At 39.2% G+C, this 19,670-nt stretch overlaps 1 protein-coding gene across 8 annotated transcripts in view; it reads left to right on the plus strand.

Annotated features, from left to right (window-relative positions):
- LIN28B (lin-28 homolog B) overlaps positions 1-18,191 on the plus strand; it is an 88,622-nt gene extending 70,431 nt beyond the window's left edge. For all 8 annotated transcript variants that reach the window (XM_033143506.1, XM_033143509.1, XM_033143507.1 and 5 more), the window contains one exon: positions 17,355-18,191. In XM_033143506.1, coding sequence (XP_032999397.1) covers positions 17,355-17,727 — 373 coding nt within the window. In that variant the 3' untranslated portion in view covers positions 17,728-18,191. The remainder of the gene's footprint in view (positions 1-17,354) is intronic.
- Positions 18,192-19,670: the final 1,479 nt, after the last annotated feature.

Here is a 19,670-nt window from a genome sequence, read left to right on the forward strand (position 1 = left end):
ACTATCTCCCTCGCATTTGCTTGCCTTCTCTCCCCCACTATTTTTAAGGCCTCATTGGACAGCCACTTGCTTCTTGCATTTCTTTTTCATTGGGATGGTTTTCGTTGCTGCCTCCTGTATAATGTTACGAGCCTCCATCCACAGTTCTTCAGGCACTCTATCCACCAATCTAAGTCCGTAAACCTGTTTTTCCACTTCAACTGTGTATTATAAGGAATTTGATTTAGATTGTATCTTACTGGCCCAGTGGTTTTTCCTACTTTCTTCAGTTTAAGCTGGAATTTTGCTATAAGAAGCTGATGATCAGAGCCACAGTCAGCTCCAGGTCCTTGTTTTTGCAGAGTGTATAGAGCTTCTCCATCTTGGCTGCAGAGAATATAATCAATCTGATTTCGATGTTGCCCATCTGGTGATGTCCATGTGTAGAGTCGTCTCTTGTGTTGTTGGAAAAGAGTGTTGTGATGACCAGCTTGTTCTCTTGACAGAACTCTATAAGCCTTTGCCCTGCTTCATTTTGAACTCCAAGGCCAAACTTGCCAGTTGTTCCTTTTATCTCTTGACTCCCTACTTTAGCATTCCAATCCCCTATAATGAGAAGAACATCCTTCTTTGGTGTCATTTCTATAAGGTGTTGTAAGTCTTCATAGAATTGGTCAATTTCAGTTTCTTCAGCACTGGAAGTTGGTGCATAAACTTGGATTACTGTGATGTTAAAAGGACTGCCTTGGATTCGTATCGAGATCAATCTATCATTTTTGAAATTGCATCCCAGTACAGCTTTCGCCACTCTTTTGTTGACTATGAGAGCCACTCCATTTCTTTTACGGGATTCCTGCCCGCAGTAGTAGATATGAGTCATCTGAACTGAATTCGCCCATTCCCGTCCATTTTAGTTCACTGATGCCTAGGATGTCAATGTTTATTCTTGCCATCTCATTTTTGACCACATCCAGCTTACCAAGGTTCATGGTTCTTACATTCCAGGTTCCTATGCAATACTTTTCCTTACAGCATTGGACTTTCCTTTCGCTTCCAGTCCTTTTTAGCAACTGCTATGTGAAACCAGAGCATTGCTTTCAACAACATATATTTTATTTGATGTATAAGGATGCTGGGATGATTGAGAGGATGAAGAACTCAAATTCTTGAGACAACTAGAGAGCATTTTACTTAAATTTGATCAGTTTCCTAAGTTTAGCTAGCCACCTATTGCTTGCTCTTTAAAAGAACCATACTATTTTGCCAGTGTTAATATAATTTCATGTTATTTCATTAAATCATTGTCCCATTAAAACTGTGGTGCTATCAGCCTGTCACCCATTCCCACCACCCTTCTCAGTCATACCCCTCCCCACCCTCTCACTATATATAAGGGACTGGTGACTTCTGTTTTCAGTGTATCTGAAGAAGTGTGCATGCACACGAAAGCTCATACCAAGAACAAACTTACGTAAGTATATAGAAAGCTGTCAGTGATGCCTTTTGACTTGCAAAAGCCAGCAAGCCTTACTTTGGGTGGTCACCCCACATTTGGGGAATCATCGCAGAAAAGGCCTGTTCTCGTGTTGTTACCCTCGGGACCTCTCATGGAGGAAGCTCACGAAAAAGGACCTCAGATTATTATTGTGCAGGGTCCAGGTTGGTTCATGTGGGGAGAGGCAGTCTTTGAGGATTATAGAACTTGGCATGCATAATTGCTTTGCAGCCAATTGTATCATCTTCAGTGTTATTGCCACCCTCCTATTGTCAAGTTTGCAGAATAGAATTAAAATATGCTATTCTTGTCCAACCCATTGGTCACTTTCCAGATAGTACAGAAATGTTTCTGGAAGAAGGGAGATAATGGAGAAAGCAGTCAAATGGTTTTAAAATTTACTCTTGTGTCTGTCTTTAAATGAAAGATGGAATTCTTCTTAGGTCCCTGAAATCTTGTGATCCATTTCCTGATGGGAGCTCACCAAGCCTTCTGTTGGTTGTGTTGCCTGTAGGATAGCTGCACTCCTCTGTTCACCATTGTTTCAGGATTCCTTGCCCTGCCATTTATAGATGCTGGCTATTCATTATGTGTTCAGGAAACCTGTGGCAAACAGCATTTCCACCCTGCCCCCCACCTTTTCGTGCTGCTTATTCTCTCCAATTTATTGGCATTGGCCTCTCTGTCTCGCCAACATTCAAGATCGACTTGTCATTCTGCAAACTGCATTTTCCGTTCAAGGGAGTCTCCTGCAGAGGATCCCAGCTGCTTCCACTTAAAACACCCAGAAACTAATCCTCCAGAATCAGCTTGAGCAGACCAGCATCTGTCTTTCACATTTTGGTCCCCTCGAGGTGCCTCAGATAATGCTCTGCACCTCAGTCAGGGCTGCTGTTCCTACCTTTTGGCCAGCCTTTTGATTCCAAGTCTTTTCCCAAACCCTTTTCTCTCTTTCTTCCAAGTTTTACTACAGTCATTTTCTCTTAGGAATATTCTGGTTTATAGATAGGTTTTAAAACCCACTAGCTTAAAGTCAGCCTGCCTTCATTAAGTGGTTACCACAAGATCAGTTCATTTATGAACATCCACTAGTTTGTGGGTAGGAAAAAAATGGAGAAAAACATTCATGAGAAAAGGGATTGCCCAACCTTTTAGCAAGGGCAGCCTTTGTACAACCTGTGTAGATAGCAGAGGCTTGCATGCTGCATCTGTTTGTGGTTTTTTTGTGTGTGAGAGAGAGGGGGGGGAGGGAGTTGCCCATCAGTTTGGTGCATGTTTAGCTATTTTGGGGATATGGTACTTAGAGTGGTTTAGAACTTTTCTGGTGCTGACTGGTTTTGCCAAAATCCTTACTATTAAGTTTTTCGCAAATTCAATATATTCTAGTTTGATTATTGAAGTGACATCTGTTTAGCTCAGTTGGTTAGAGCCTGGTGCTGATAACACCAAGGTTGCAGGTTCAATCCCTGTAAGTGACAGCTGCATATTCCTGCATTGCAGGAGGTTGGACTAGATGAGATCCTTAGGGTCCCTTCCAATTCTGTGATAAGGAAGAACAAGCCAGTTAACACACTTAAATTTCAAGAATTTAATTCCTCTCATTCTCCTGCAAGGCTGGGAGGAGTACTGTTTCAGAGTTTAGTTTCACTTTTGTGTTCCCAGGGACCCTGGTTTATACAGCAAACTCTCTTAAGTTTCATAACAACGAGGTAACAGTGTTATTATGAAACTAGCTTATTACATTAACCCGCTGTGTTGAGTTTGTTTAAAACCAGGACCCCTGGGTTGAATGTAATGTTGATTCAGAGTTCAGTAACGCTAAACTCTGGCAGAGTCCTCTAACCAGCCCTGTGCAAAGAGGGAGGGCACCATGGAGCCAGTGGCTACAGTCCAGTATTCCTTATACCAAATCACCTCTGATCTGGGAGCTGTAAGAAGAGGGGTGCTGGCAGCGATTATAGCTAAGACACAACTGACCCACCCTATAAACCAGTTGTGCAGCCTTCATTTTTTGTTGCAACTGGTTCCAAGCCCAGTTTGTCTCAGACATAAAAAATGTAGCAAAAGTTTAATAGAAACCAGTTGCATTGGTTCTTGAAATTAGAAACAAAGGAATAATTTTCAGAATTTCTAAAGCTTGTCTTCTCCTTATGCCATTACAGTGGTACCTCGGGTTACAGACGCTTCAGGTTACAGACTCCGCTAACCCAGAAATAGTACCTCGGGTTAAAAACTTTACCTCAGGATGAGAACAGAAATTGTGCAGTGGCAGCAGAAGGCCCCATTTGCTAAAGTGGTATCTCGGGTTAAGAACAGTTTCAGGTTAAGAACGGACCTCCAGAACGAATTAAGTTCTTAACCCGAGGTACCACTGTATTCAATAAATGTTTCAGTAAAATAAAACTGATTGAGATACTGTTTCAGTTTAAAAGCAGCTACCTGATTGTCACTTTGTTAAACAAACTGTTTGGAAGTTTTGCACATATTTATGGCTTAAATGCAACAGCAGCTGAATCTACCACAGTTCTGGGCACATAGGCTAGAAAGATCTGTTTATTTCTGTAGTCATTGAATAAAACAGCCTGCAGATAAGGATTGAGATGGGGTTACCTGCCTGCTAGCTCTTATTGCTGTGGCTGTTCTACCTGTGTGAATGCACTTACTCAATGGTGGCAAGGATGCATGAAAAGATCAGGAGGAGTAATTGATTTACACGAATACTTTATTTCACTTTTGCCTGAATATACATGCATGTATGGTGTGGCAGCTGCGGCTGCCCTATCCTTACTTGTATTGGTCTAATCCCAGGATAAATTGAGGTAACTGAGAAGCAGCAGGTGCAAGACTGAGCAGGTGACCAGGCAGGCAACTGCCTTATTGCAAGGCTGGAATAAAGTTTTGGCATCACATTAACATTCAGTTTCTTGCTTCAGTGGTGACATTTGATAGTCATTGATAAAAATGAGGAGAACAGTAGACCTTTTAACTTAGCAAGATAGCTACCCTAGTGTAGCCTACTTAAACTTATGTTGTTGTTTCATGTATTTAACATTATCTCCCCGAACCCATTATGTGAGGCAACCAGGAGAAGCAGAATTCTGTGTGCAAAAGGCACATGGATATGTATCTCGAATGCATGTTCACCTGCAGTGCAGTGCTCACATGAGTCCCGTTGTGCTGCTTTGATGCATATGAAGCTGCCATTATATCTAACTAGTTGCACATGCCTATGGTTGGATCAGGTACCATTTTCCTGCTGGATTAGATTATATCAATATCCAAGAACAGTAGATCTGTTGTGGGATGCATGCTTATTTATTGATTGTAGTGCTGTTGTATTTTGGACTAATGTTGATGTCCTGAGGCTTTAATTTTAATATTGGAAAGTGCTTCAAACTTTTCTTGGTGGCCTGTGAAGTATCGACAGTTATTCGTGTGGCCTGCTGTCATGATGACATTTTATATAGATATAGATATATAAAATTCAGAATGTTCCTTCTGTGAATGGAAGGGCTTCTTCCATTTGCAGAAGGAACTGTGATCCTGAGAGGCAATATTCTTTCACTTCTCCACTCCATGCCACCTCTCACACTGTTCTGCCCCCCCCCTTTCAGCAGGAAGGAGGAATTGGCAAAGTAACCTTCCTGCTATTACACAAGTGGGATTCTAGCTCAGTTGCTAGAGCGTGAGACTCTTAATCTCAGGGTCATGGGTTCAAGCCCCATGTTGGGTAAGAGATTCCTGCATTGTAGGGGGTTGGACTAGATGATCCTTGTGGTCCTTTCCAGCTCTACAGTTCTGTGTGATACCAAGTGTTGTTGTTTTCTGAATACCTGAAAACAAGAGAGCTGCACCAATTCACATGAAAAGGGAGGGAGTTCCCAAAGGTTCAAAATACGTCTGGGTTATCAGATGGGCTTCAGGCTTGTTGCTCTTTCTCACGTTACTCCAACACAAAAATACATATAATAATTTATATGAATTAACATATCTATATAGCAAACACATTTTTATAAAATGTGTTGCCCTGAAAGCTATCCCCTTCTTACTTTAAAATACTAGAGTTATTCTTTTCCATCGCCTATTTCATAGGGTTATCACATCTTTACATGTATAATGCTTATTTTTCAAATTCTCACCAGGAAAACAAACTTTTTTCACGTGTGTTTCTGCTTTCTCATAAAATTACAGAAGATGACAGAATATTATCAAGTGTTATTCACAAACTGTTTCTCAGCAAAAAAAATATGTTCTTTTTCTGTCTTTAAAAGGTCCTATCTCTCATTATTTAATATAAATAGAATTGTCTTCATTTCTTTATTGAAATGATTATAATATATTTTTCTCTATAAACTGCTTTGGAATTTATTTGTAATAGTAAGCAGTGTAAGAATACTGCTTACTATTTTTTAAAAGAACCTTCATGTAAAAACTTTTAAAACTAGAAAATAGGTATTTCTTCTAACAGATCATGAGTAGTTGTTTCTGCACAGTGACAGAAAAGTAATACTAAAACTGTTTAGGAGCTAAACATGCAGATTTTTTTTTTTTGCCCCAACTCCTTTAATAGTAGACAAGTCATCTTCTTTCACTTGCTTTTTCTTCCTGCAAATGCATTTCTTCCCAACTGCCATACAGATGCTTCATAAATTCAATCATTGGCTCAGGTGCTGAATCTCTCTTCTTCTTTGCACAAGTTTAAACTTTATTTAAACTTTATTTACCAGCATGTTTTCATGTAGACACCATGAGTTATCACCAAGAAGCCATTTCCCAGAAGATGGCTATATCTTCAGCCAATGCATGTGTTCCAATGAATGGCTATTATCAACCCAAAAATATTTTTCTGGGGGAAAACCACTTAGCACACACATAATTTTAATTTAATTAATTAAAATGGAAATTGGCACTATTATGATATGATTTAATGTCATCCAATATTATTGATGTGTGTCTGGTGGAAATGTCTGAGGAAATATGTATGAAATGAATTCAAAGTCCTGTGTATTGACTTTAATGGGGGGGCGGAAATCATTGAAAGCCTCTAGTTTGCAATTCCACATCCAAAAACTTCCATGTACCTCATGAATGAAAGGCAAAAAAACTTGTAGGCACATGCAAGATTTTATTTGAACTTGTCATGTGCAGTTGACAACCAAAACAATATAGAAATTTATGACAAACTTTAGCAGAGATAATCTGCATGTTAACAACAAATTAAGATGCTGAAATATCTGAACATTCTTCACTCAAGTGTTTTTGCCTTGAGGTAAATCAATAAACAGAGATGATTAGTGTTTACTTCAGTTCTTTTATTTGTTGCAGCAATTATATATTCAACTATTATAATGGTTAAAACAATTCAGTTTTCTGTTTAAGAAAACATGGGAATAATCCTGATTAACTGCGAACAAGGTTCATGTCTCTTGAATTTCTATTTTTCAAAATCCCTGTGTTTTTTTAAAATACAGGTGAAGGCAGTATTTTATACAATTGTTTCTTGTGAAATGCATTACACTTTCTTAAAAAAAAACAAAAAACCCCACACAAAACACTTTCCTTTATAGTATTCTAAATGTCTTTATGGAAAAGGAGGAAGATAAAGAAGCCAAACTGAATGTCATACAGAATCTGGAGCCAACATGAATTCCTCTCTTTTCTTCCCCCTTCCCCCATCTCATTGTAAGGTTCCATCATGCGTGTCTCTTCTGAGGCTTCTCAATTGTTCACATAAAACTTGTTTTGTTTACTTGGGGGTGGGGGGAACCGACAAAAAGTACCGTATTTGCACTTAAGTAGCAGCATTTGTCTGTTTTCTGCTTCTTGTAAAACTGGCTTACAGTCCATTTTCTTTTTCAGTGTTTATAGTGTTTGAACTAATAATATTAATCCCCAGTGCACTTGCTCTAAATGCCAATATTTACAATTAAAACAATAATGTAAATATGCAGAACAATTTTATTAAGGCTGTGTTATGTGTACTTTGTGTCTTTTGGATTAAGAGGCATAGGTCATAATTAAAAGTTATTTCCTAATATAAGCATTAAAACGATCGATTTATTTAAAGGAAAACTTGCCTTCTCATTATAACAAGAGGAGTTTTGTTTTTGTATAATGTGTTAAGGAATTGCATGTCAGATTTCCTGATTTAAAAGATCACAGTGTGTGGGTGTTATTTTCCAGTTTTTTTGTACTGAGAACCCCTTTAACTGAGCTATAATCATCTTAATATTATCAAATGTCAGATTAGCTATACTTGCACAGTAGCATCTCTTTAAAAAATGAAAAACAAAGCTCTCTTGGTGCTAACTGAATTCATTTGACAGAGATCTACTGATATTGATAAAATTGGCTTAACTAAATTTTTACTTCTAAGCCACACTAATGGCTGTTGTTGTTTTTAATATTATAATCTATTTTGTCATTCCATCTTTAGTAATGTATGTCTGGAACCAAAAGAGGAAAATTATATAAATATTCCTGTTTTTTTTTGCTTTCTCAAACACTTAATTTCCTTCAGATGACATTGTGGAGTTGGTGGCTTAACACATATCTTTATTTTTATAAGCTGTGCTGCCTGATATGCATTGATTTCCATTAGTTACTCCTGAATAAGTGTGCATAGGATAGTAACTTTCTTTTTAATTTTTAATTTATTCAACTTCTTAATTTCCCCCAGCTTTTAGAACACATTTTCTGAACATCTAGTTTGTACTCCTTATACACAAAACAATTTTTTTAAAAAAACCTTTTTTATTAATTTTTTATTTTATTTTGTTTTGACTATGGCAGGACCAACACGACTACCTACGTGTAACTGGAACTATGGAAGGCTCCTTATACACATTTTGACAAAGCTTTTAAAACTCTTTCAACAGCAGAAACTTTTTACAGATCAGTTCCCCTAGATTCCATTTTGTGATCTGCTACATTTAAAGAGGAGAAAAGTTTTTGTTGGAAAACTCACTGTTAAGTGAGTAATTCAAAGCTGTCTGCATACTGTCACTATGGATAATTCTGGCAAAAATGAATAAATCTGGCAACAAATATATTGTAAAACCACACAAACGATAAGGCCCTTTGCCATGTATATTGGATTAATGGTCCAAACTCGTATTATGGATCAACTTGAAAAAGACTATAGTGCTTGTTTTCCTTGTTGCTTAAATCAGCTGAGCAGTAATTAAAGCCAACTATTTACAAGTCCCTTTGCACTGGAAAATATAGGCCAGAGGTGATGTAAAAGACAAATAAATGTCATCTTTATGCTGGAAACTAATGTTAGCTATGTGCAATCCACTTTCAGCTTCAAGTTCAGCTTTTTTTGGTAATAATTTATATTGACTTTGCTTTCTCTTAAGTTTTCCACCGCCCAATTGCCAGCAGCTCAGGGTAGGAAACAGAAGCATCTTCCCAGCTCAACAGCATAAAACTTAATCACATTTCACGAATGAATTCTTTTTTCTTACCTGACTTAAGTTGATAAACAAGCAGCTTCTATGGTCCAGTGGTTCCAGTGGTTGACAAGTTTCAAAATGGTTTCAAAATGCGTATCAATTCAATATCTCTAGGTACTGGAAATATGGCGAGTTCTATGAAAATTTTGAGAACTTTTTATTGTTGTGTGTAAGAATTGCTTAAAAATTTGCATTCAGTGGCTTATTGTCATGTACTGAGGACAGAAAATACAACCTGTTCTTATGCAGGGAAAGATGAAAACAATTTTAAGGAACCACAGAAAGGGGGAGGGAAAGTCGAGATTCAAAACGTTAGAATTACTGTTGAATGACTTGTGAAATGTTTTCTTTTTTGTTATAATCAAAATCATAACTAATAATAAAATAGTAATATAAATATGAAATAAAATAAAATCATAAATAATAAAAAAGAAAGAAAATGCAACCTGTTCTTCTCCATTTTGAAATATGGATATCTTTTACATTTACTTGCCATTATTTATAGAAAAATGAAGATGCATCATTGTAGCTTTCAGAATCAGCCGACGTGTCAATTTTTGTGTCAAAGAAAACAAACTAGCATTCACTTGTTTGTATACACTAATAGGTACATTTTGAAGGATATATTTAGAGATGTGGGGCAAATCAGCCACTTGTATGCGCAGTGTAAATATGTGAGTTGTTCTGTTCATTTTCTGCAATATTTTCATTGGATATGAAAGTCAACCTTTAATTAGGGTCATGGCTTTAAGTCTGATGAACCAGTTTAAATGCTTTTAAGATACGTGCCATCACTTTGTCTGCTTTATATCCTGAGTGTTTTGGGGGAAAGGGCTGCATCTCTTAGCTGGAGTTTTCCCTCCCAATGAAACAATAAGAGAAATAATCCCCTCCCCTTTTTATTTTAGAAACGTTTAGCATAAATACAAGTCAAATGACTTTGAATTTCTCTCCTACATAAATCATTAAATTGCTATTTTTAAGAGCAGGGCTTACTCTGATGTTTCTACACACGTCAGTCCCATTATGGCACATAAAATACTCAGTATATACCACATGAAAAGTTAAACTGAGTATTTTATGTGTCATAACAGAGTAAGTTTCTGAAGCTGCAGTGTATATAGTTAAGGAACACAGTCTAAAAAGAGTTCAGTTGTTTTGAACCCATTATTCCCATCCCTGCCCAATTTTATTAATTCACAGGTGATGCTATGATGCATCATTTGTGCATTCAAAGCAGCTACCCATTTTCATTTTGGTTAAATTCCTACAGAATGGAGATATTTCAGGAAATGGGTATGATCTGATAGGAAAATAAATCCTAACATGTTTAAATCGGTGAATGTGCGACATAATGCAGTCTTTCGAGCACGAAGTCTGTTTGCTGAGTGACAAACAAGAAGTACTGGATCTTAATTACAAAGTGTTTTATTTAGAAGGGAAGTGGAGAGTCTAAAATTCAAGCTGCTTTTATTTGCAAATGATAAATAAACCCCTACACCTCAAACTTTCTTTATTTTTTATTTATCAAGGGGTAAACCCATGTGATCTGCAAAGGTTTGAGGCCCCCTTGAGTAGAATCAAGAGCCCTGACAGCTGGCCAATTGGGAAGGTGAAATGGTTCAGTGAATTGGATAACGGCAGTACATACCATAGTGACTGATTAAATTGATTTGTCCATGGCTGCTGCCTACTTCTTTTCTGCTGCTGAAACACTTTAGCCTACTTTAGAACTCTCAAAGAAAAGGGTGGGGGCTGTACTGTGCTTCTGGGTGTAGATGGACCTAAACAAAAGCAGCTGACCTAATATGTGTCCCCATAAAAATGTTACCTTTTTTTGTCATTTAACTGGAGTTTATAGATTTTTCAGAATGAATTTCCTTCTCTAGTAAAGGTAATACTTTGAGTCGGATCTTCTCTAGCACAGGAAGAAAAATGAGGGTAGCGATATTGACTGTACTAATTCTTTCCTCGTACATTTCAACCTAGACGTTTATATTTCCTTCCTTAACAACCCTTAAGAAATGGGTCTGTTTGCTGTGGTGAAGGGGATGGTTTCAAGTTGTCTCGCTGTAACCAAATAGACACAGAAGCCAAAGTGCAGTAATAGCAGAATGTTTAGTTGAGAAAGCAGAGAGGGCAGGCATGAATCCTTGTTTAGCAAATATATTTACTTAGATATTAATGCTGCATGGAGTAAAGATATGACATATAAGCAAATTAAAAATGGTTTAGTCTAGAAATGAATTTTGCCTATTTTGGGTTCCACTCCAAACTCAAAAAGCACTTATTTATTTGGTTTCTAGTATTTGGAAAACAAAGATCTTGAGCGAATGTTAGTTGGGAAGCAGTAACATAGAATATGGATTGCTCTGAATATGCACAGGTGAATGTGGTTTTATATTATTTTATTAAGCAAAAGGACCATGGTCTGTCAAATCCAGTTCCTGTATCACATCAAAATATTTTCTGCTGTGTCATATAAAGTAGATTTATTGCCTTAGCTCATGAGCTTCTAGGCAGACAAAAATGCAATTTGGTTCACACCAGTCTACAAGATGTTGTTCCACATTGCTTCAAGTTTGTTGTGAAATCATGGTGGTTTGGGGAGCAGGATTGAGGACAGTTTTGTCGACAAGGCTTTCAGAAACTATTATAGCCACCAGGGAGCCTACTACAATGTGGCAACTGACTAAATTCCCTCCCGTTTGGAGATGCAACTCTGATCCTAAAATTCCTCACTACACAGAGAGTCGTGGGGCTGCATAGAAGGTACATGGTCTCCAGCTACACAGTGAGCCAAGCATCCATATGTTCCCAAAAACCTTTGGAAGTCTGAAAAAGGTGGGGAGGGTAGTGGGTGGCTCACCACATCACCAAACAAAGGCCAACAGGCAGCATAATGGACAGTTAATGCTCCACTTGTCATGTAGAGAGTGCTACTTGCCATGTGGAAAGTGTCAGTATTTTGATTCTCCATCTTCATCTGCCCCAAGCTCAATCTCTCCCTCCACCCACACATGTGTACAAGGATGTATTTGTGTTGCATGAGTCCTCAAAAAACCCTTCTTCAGAGTAGTCCTTCCAAAATATCTGGTATAATCCCCCCCATTTAAAATAAGGACCAGTTGTCCATTCCCCCTTTACAAATTCAGTTTCTCTCAAAATTGTATAAAGTATGAAGTTAGCAATGGTCCCTCCTGACAAAGTGGACCATGGAACTCTGCATCATATGAAGGTTGCAACAGTTGTCTAAGTGTTATGATAAGGTTTGTTCCTTCTGTGGAAAGGAAATGCCCTCCGCCAGCTGCTAAGGTCCCCAGTGGTCAGTACAAAAAGCAAGCCTTGAGAAACAATTCCAAAACTTCTTCGAATTGCAGAGAGATCTTGGGTTCCTTCGCTGGACTCTGAGCATAAATTTAATCTCTCTGCATGTGTTCGTTAAAAGGTGAAGGAAGCTTAACAAATTTACTGAAATTGAAGGAAAACATCTATCAGAGAAGGTAGTCAAGCTTATCTCCAGTTCTGGTTTTCTTAATGGATCAGTAGGACTCAGCATGTTCAGTAGGGGACAGCTACTAAATACAATTTAAAGAGGGATCTTAACCATGTTATAGCCCAGGGGTGGCGAACTTTTTTGGCTTGGTCCCATCCCATGTGCCAACTTTGGCAGGTGGGTGGATCAACCCACTTGTCAATCACATGATGTCACTATAACACAATAACACCACTATGCTAATCAAAATGGGTGGGATGGTTGCACTTCACAATTCAGGGAAAGACTATAAACAAATATTTCAGTAGCTGCCTGAACACCAGGATGTTAAATGTCTGTCTAATTTCAGCTGGAAACTGATTCCAGTGGGGCTGGAGCTGTAACACTAAAAGCCTGGCTTGTAGTACGAACCCTGTCAGAGGAGTACAGTTGTTAAGTAGGTGGTACAGCAGTAAAACTGCTAGCACATTTGCAAAGCTAAGCAGAGTCATCCAGCCCCCAACCCCCCTCAACATGCAATCCCCCATCCAGTTTGAAACCATGCCGGACCATGCTTATCTTTGCAAATGTGCTAGCAGTTTTATCGCTGCAGAACTAGGATGAATTTGCAATTACACAGTGGGTTGGTGCTTACAGAGAAAAAGAGTGGCGTATCATCCGCATACAAGTGACACTTTGCTCTAAATCCTTTAATGATCAGTGGCTTCATATAGGTATTAAATAGCATTGGAGACAAAATAGTGTCCTGACGCAACCCATAACACAGATGCCAGGGAGCCAAAGATCATTTCCTCAATGCTGTTCTCTGGAACTGACTCGCCATGTAAGACTGGAATCAATATAAAAACAGTACCCTGGACACCCATCCTGTAGAGCTAGTTCAAGAGGATACCGTGGTCAATGGTATCAAAACATGGAGAGATTGAATAGAAGGAAGGTCTCACTCCCCTCATCCCTCTCCCAATGAAGGAAAGACAAAGGCAACAAACATGGGCAATTTACTTGGTTTAGGAGGGAAGCTGACCCCCTAACCACCTTGGCTACACCCATGGCAACAAAGGCAATTCAAGCCACTAAAATGGGTCTAGATAATCAGTTTCAACTAGGAAGGACTGCAGCTGCTCCAACGCTCTCAGTCACCTTCCCAAGAAAATGCATATTAATAACCAGTGAAAACCCAGCTATCACATACTAGTGGATTCAAAGCAGAAGGCACCACCCCACCGTATAATGATAAATTAACACTCTGGACCCATCTAGTCATGCTCTGCTTGCTAGTTTATATTAACCACATGGAACAGGGATCATGCAGGCATGTGGTCAGATGCATAGTCACAAGCAGCTTGTCATAGAATCATAGAATTGTAGTGTTGGAAGGGACCACAAGGGTCATCTAGTCCAACCCCGTGCAATGCAGGAATCTTTTGTCCAATGTGGAGCTTGATCCCCCCCCATGACCCTGCAATTAAGAGTCTCACGCTCTGCCGACCGAGCTACCAAGAGATTGTTCCCATAAAACTGGTTAAATGTGGGTTGACATCTCATGTGGTTTTGCACTAGCTATGGTATCACAGTGCCCAACAATTTTACCCTAGAGTGCTTGTAACTCTCTATGGGGCCGAACCACTCTGAAGAACTCCGCTGGACTGCTAGCAGCAGATGCAACGCAGGCAGCAAACGATGCCTTCACTGTAAGGTGCTGGGAACAATTATATGTGCTCCAACCCATGTTTGGAAAGCTTTGATGTGATATTTCCACCACTTGCTGTCTAGCAGAGTGGCCTAGATATCTATAATAGATAAAATTAATCTGAACCCTCCAATGTGTGCCAATACTATAACGATGATTTTAAAACTGCGAGAGAGAGGCAGTTGTTTAGTTTCTTGCTGCCCTCTAGTGGAGTATGATTAAACATTCAAAAAGAATAAACACATAAAATATTTATCTCAGTAACTCATTGCCAAAGATTTCCTTTGTTTCTTTTATTTCTGACCCCCTGGTGCACTTTATCTTGTTCAGTGGAGGCCTATTCACACTCAAAATTGTTTGAATGTATAATGCAATACAATGTATAACATTGTTTAATATGTTTGTGTGAGAGTTTATACTGACATTATTGTTATCCTATAACTTAGTGCTGTTTGTGCAAAGTTCCTTTGGTATAGTTTGCTTCAAAATTATTGCAGCATTTTGGATGCTTTGTTAAAGACATGGGCTTGCTTGGATCATAAGATAAATTATGTATATACTTGAGTATAAGCCTAGTTTTTCAGCACATTTTTTGTGCTGAAAAAGCTGCCCTCGGCTTATACTTGAGTGAGGCGGGCGGTGGGGGCGGCGAGAAAGAAGCCCTTTCTCTCCACTCGTGCTGCCACCCGCTCTCCCCAGTCAACCATTCCTTAAGAAGCGTACAAGAACAGCGGTTCTTTACTCTCCCCAGGCAGCTTGTTCCATTCCTGAACTGCTCGCATAAATGCAAACTTGCCAAAGGAGGAAGAGGAAGGAGCAGCCCAAAGGACTGCTTTCGGGCTGCTCGTTCCTCCTCCTCCTCCACAGTGGCAAAGGTGAACCGGCTTATACTCGAGTCAATAAGCTTTCCCAGGTTTTTGTGGGAAAATTAGGTGCCTCGGTTTATATTCGGGTCTGCTTATATTCGGGTATACACGGTAGCTTAAGGAAAGTCACAGAAATTTCCTGTGCCCACTGACACTTTCAGAACAGGATCAGGTACATAGTTTGGGAATGCTCATTAGTACTAATAGATGCTAATTGATCCTGAATTGCCATTAGAGGCACAAATTATCTTAGTGGCTCAAAGCACCTTTTATTAACTGATTGTCCAGTTGCCAACTATGGCAATTCCTCAGTGGCAGTAACTTCTGCTAACCTGTTTCTTCCTGTTTGGAATATTGTGCTGCTGTATACATGGGGTTGCCCATAAATTTCAAGTGGTCCAGAACAGTATTATTATAGCAATTTTATAATTGGGGACAGGATGATCTAAACATATACTAGTGGTTTATCATCCTTTGCCCATTTCCAAGCTCAATTCATAGTTCCAATTTTGACCTTAAAGTCCTAATGGATTGGGACCAGGGAACTGGAAGGATAGTCTTCTCCCACATGTACCTATCCCTTTATTTTAGGAGGCTCTCCTCTGGGTGCCTCAGCCAAGTGAAGTGTAACAACTGATCACAGGAGAAAGAGGCTTTTCTGTGGTGGCACCCACCTGGGTTATCATCCTTCCTAGGCAGGCTCTCTAGAAACTATTTCCCCCCCCCCCATACCAAGCGAAGACCTTTTTATATCCTCATGCTTTTTAGATACATCTATTATTAATTAATTAAATTTATATGCCTCCCTTACACCCACAGGTCTCGGGGCAGCCCACAAGATACTTTTAATCCATTGAATTTTATATCATCTGTGTGCTTTATGTGATACCGTTTTAATTTGCTGCTGCTGAAATCTTTGCTGCTTTTGACAATTGCTGACTTTTGTGCTGTTTTAATGTTTCACTGTTGGAAGCTATCCAGAGTATGAGATTGTTGGGTGGCATACAGATGGCAGCACAGGGAGGCAGCAATGCTCATCTGACCTCCAGTCACTTGGGTTGCTGCTGAATACCAGGATGGAGAGGGGTAGGGGTAGGGGTAGGGGTGAAACAGCGGGCAGGTCAGGTCAGTGCAAACACACCAGTGGAGCCCATCCAGCATTCAGATAGTGTAAAGAAATAAACAATTAAAAGACTCAATACTTGTAGTATCATTTGCTCCATGAACCTTTGTTATCTTTCCCTCTCCTTTTTCTTCCCCCTCTGCTGCATCTTACCTTTGCTGATCCCTTTGCTGGTCCTCTGTCAGTTGTCTTTCCCTGCCTAACTCAGTTAAAATTTAGCTTGAATCTTCTACACTTCTTCCCCTACCCATATTGGTCTGTAAAATAACATGTAGGAATGATAAACTTCATTGATCAGTTAATTATTCTGATATGCCTATGGTTCTTTGCCACCCATTCCATGATTTGTTGTATATTCTGAATTTTATACTATTTGTAGACTGTGAGGTGGTTTTCTTGACAGTATCTTTGACTTGGGACTTCATAAAGAGTTAGTTACTGCCAGTTCTTCATTTAATTCATTGTGTCATTACCTTGTTTCTTGTGGACTAAGGTAAACACTAAGAGAATTGACAAATCTCCAGTGACAGACATTGCTCTGGTAGATTGGAGATGGCATGTCTTTGAATACCAGTTGCTTGGGAACACAACTGGAGACGATCCTTTTGTGTTCCATGTCCTGCTTTCAGTCTTCGCATAGGCCACTGTGAGGAAAGGATGCTGGAATAGATGGGACTTTGGTTTGATCCAGTAGGGCTATTCAAACATTCTGGTGTGGATATACAAGCAAACATGCACCAAATGTATGCTCAGACATGCCAGCCTCAAACACACTCAGCAGACAGTCTCTGGATATGTAAGTGCTGGGCTGTTCACCTGCAACTGTAATGGTCCTGCCTAGCTGTGCAGGTCACTTTCTTTTGTTTGCATTGAAAAGGAGCAGGAAAATGGCACACTTCTTACCAGACTATGAGTAATTAGAAGAAGCCATAGATGTGTGTGAGTTGTCTAAATCTCTTTGGTGGCATGAAGCGCAGGCCCTGCGCTGGTCATTCTTGTTCTGCTCCCAGATTGCACAAGCATGTACAATGACCCATAAATCCTTGAACTTGATTTTTTTTTTCATTTGAGGACACCTTTGAATAATGAAGAAATCATTTCCTTTTTAAAATAAGTCTTAAACATCTTGGGTCACCAGAACAATTGCAGATAAGGCATCCCCCTCCCTCACTTTTTGATGCATAGAGCAAAAAAAAAAATGCACCTGTTGTGCCTCTTCCATTTTAAGAAAACATTTATCTTTTGCAGATGCTACAATTGTGGTGGCCTCGATCATCATGCTAAGGAATGTACACTACCTCCACAGCCAAAGAAGTGCCATTACTGTCAGAGTATCATGCACATGGTGGCGAACTGCCCACACAAAACTGTTCTGCAGCAGCCCACTAGTTATCAGGGAAGATACGAAGCAGATCCCCAGCCCTCCACTTCAGCATTCCTGAAAGAAGGGGCAGGGGCTTATGGCTACACATCTCCATCCTATTCTCAGGAGGGAAGAGCAGATGTCTTAGAACGCTCAGGCAGGTCACCGCAAGAAGCTGGAGCATCGAGTAAATTATCTCCATCGCCTGAAGAACAGAGCCGGAAGGGGCCCTCTGTTCAAAAAAGGAAAAAGACTTAGAGCTTTTGTCTTTCATCTCCTTTACCCTCTTGGGATGTCTACCTCATTCAAGCACAAGGAGAATAATTCCACATATCATGCAACCAACTTCAACTTTTAACTACTGTTGAGAAAACTTCTGGAAACAACCAGACCAGTCACTCCAAGCAGACTTCATTTGAACTGAGTTTCCTCGATATTATTCAGCTGCTTCAGACGCCACAAGAAACCATGGCTTACTGTGATGAGGACAGGCTGCAGCAAGCCTTAGGATCACACGCTTCCCACAATTCCCTGCTACCTCTCTCCTTGTCCAGCACAGCTGCAAGGAGCTGGGAAGCTTCTGTTTTTCTTCTTGATTATTGCAGCTTGATGTTTTGTCCAAACTGACAAACTGGGTTAATCTTAACTGGCTTGTTTGAAATGAAACAAATTCAGATTGAGGGTTATGAGCTGCTAATTTCAGTAAACCTTAGTTAAGATTAGCCACCGTTTGTTTATTTTTATTTGTAATTTAAAATGTTTTTCAACTGCATTTATGGGCAAACGCCCATTCAAAGCCGCTTACAAGCAGACAAAAGATTATAAATAGTACAAGTTTAAACCACAGGACATACAGCTGAACCTGCAGTTAATTAAACATTAGAATTGCAGCCCCGCCAGAAGGGGAGATGGAGGTGGAGGTTGGGGTGGGGGGAAGCAGGCAACCTGCAGCTCATTTCTGTCCTCACAAACCATCTCTGACTCTGTGCATATCTTGAATGTATACATGCAACACTCTGTTTCCTTGGATACCCATTGGAAAGCAATAGTCTGAGTAATTTTTGAATAGGCATTCCTGGAATTTTTCTTTAATGTATCATTGCTATTATGGAAGAAAAAGAAAGGGTGGGGAAGAGATCACAACTGTTATTTCATGGAAGCCCAAAGAATTGTTGCTACTTAGAATTGCCATTGCCACGGTCATGGTACTAAAGGTATTAAGACATCCCTGTAGGGTTCAGGGTAAGGCTTTTTTAAAAATACCAATTTCTTGCTCCCATTATCCAGGGTAGCGGTGCTTTTTATAAACTTCTCACCTTGGAAGGGTAATGTCTCGGTTTAAATAACCCTCAGAATTTCTACAATGTTTAAAGAATTAAAGGTATTCCCCTCTCTTTCCCTCCCCCAAAGACTATGAATGTGTAGTTTTCTGTGCTGGTATCTCAAATATTGTATTAAATTAATAGGTTTAAATGCAGGTGAGGTGACTTGAGGCAGAATGTATACATTGATATGATTGTTTAGAGTTGTATTGAGATACCACCTTGAATCTTTATTTTGTGCAAATCTTGAGGCGTTATGAAGGCAGCAGTAGCAATTAGCATTTTCTTCTGACTCAGTTTTTACTGATTACATGCTATATAAGTGAATAGATTTTTACATCTTTGAAATGTGAACACAGGTAAGATTTCCTTTTTGCGTCTTGATTCTAGTTTGAAAGACTGGACTTAGACCACTTGGCCTTTTAATGTTACAAATGCCAAGCTTTAATATTTACAATGCAATGGGAATTTTCAAGCAGGTTTATTTAGAAGTAAGTTGCACTGAGTTTACTGGGGCCTACTCCCATGGAAACTGGGTGTAGCAATGCAGCCTTTTTTAAAATTCAAAATTTAAAAATAAAAAAATCGTAATCTTCATGCACACTAGATTATTAACAGTTTCTTAAGGAGTTGACAAACTGATTTGATGTTGAAAACTCCAATATATAGTGAGAATGGAAAGCCAATCAATTGATTGCCTGTTATTTGATCATTAACTCCAAAATAATCCTGTGTCCACCATAGATATGTTTCTTCTACTCAACTGTTGATCATTAGAATATTTCTTTATCCCATTGAACACAAAGTGTTCTTTTTAAATGCTTTGCAACCAATCCCGTGTTAATATGAAGACATATAGGCTCTGGAGTATTCATTAAG

The sequence above is a fragment of the Lacerta agilis genome, chromosome 3 (genome assembly GCF_009819535.1).
Source record: "Lacerta agilis isolate rLacAgi1 chromosome 3, rLacAgi1.pri, whole genome shotgun sequence".
Lineage (NCBI taxonomy): Eukaryota > Metazoa > Chordata > Lepidosauria > Squamata > Lacertidae > Lacerta > Lacerta agilis.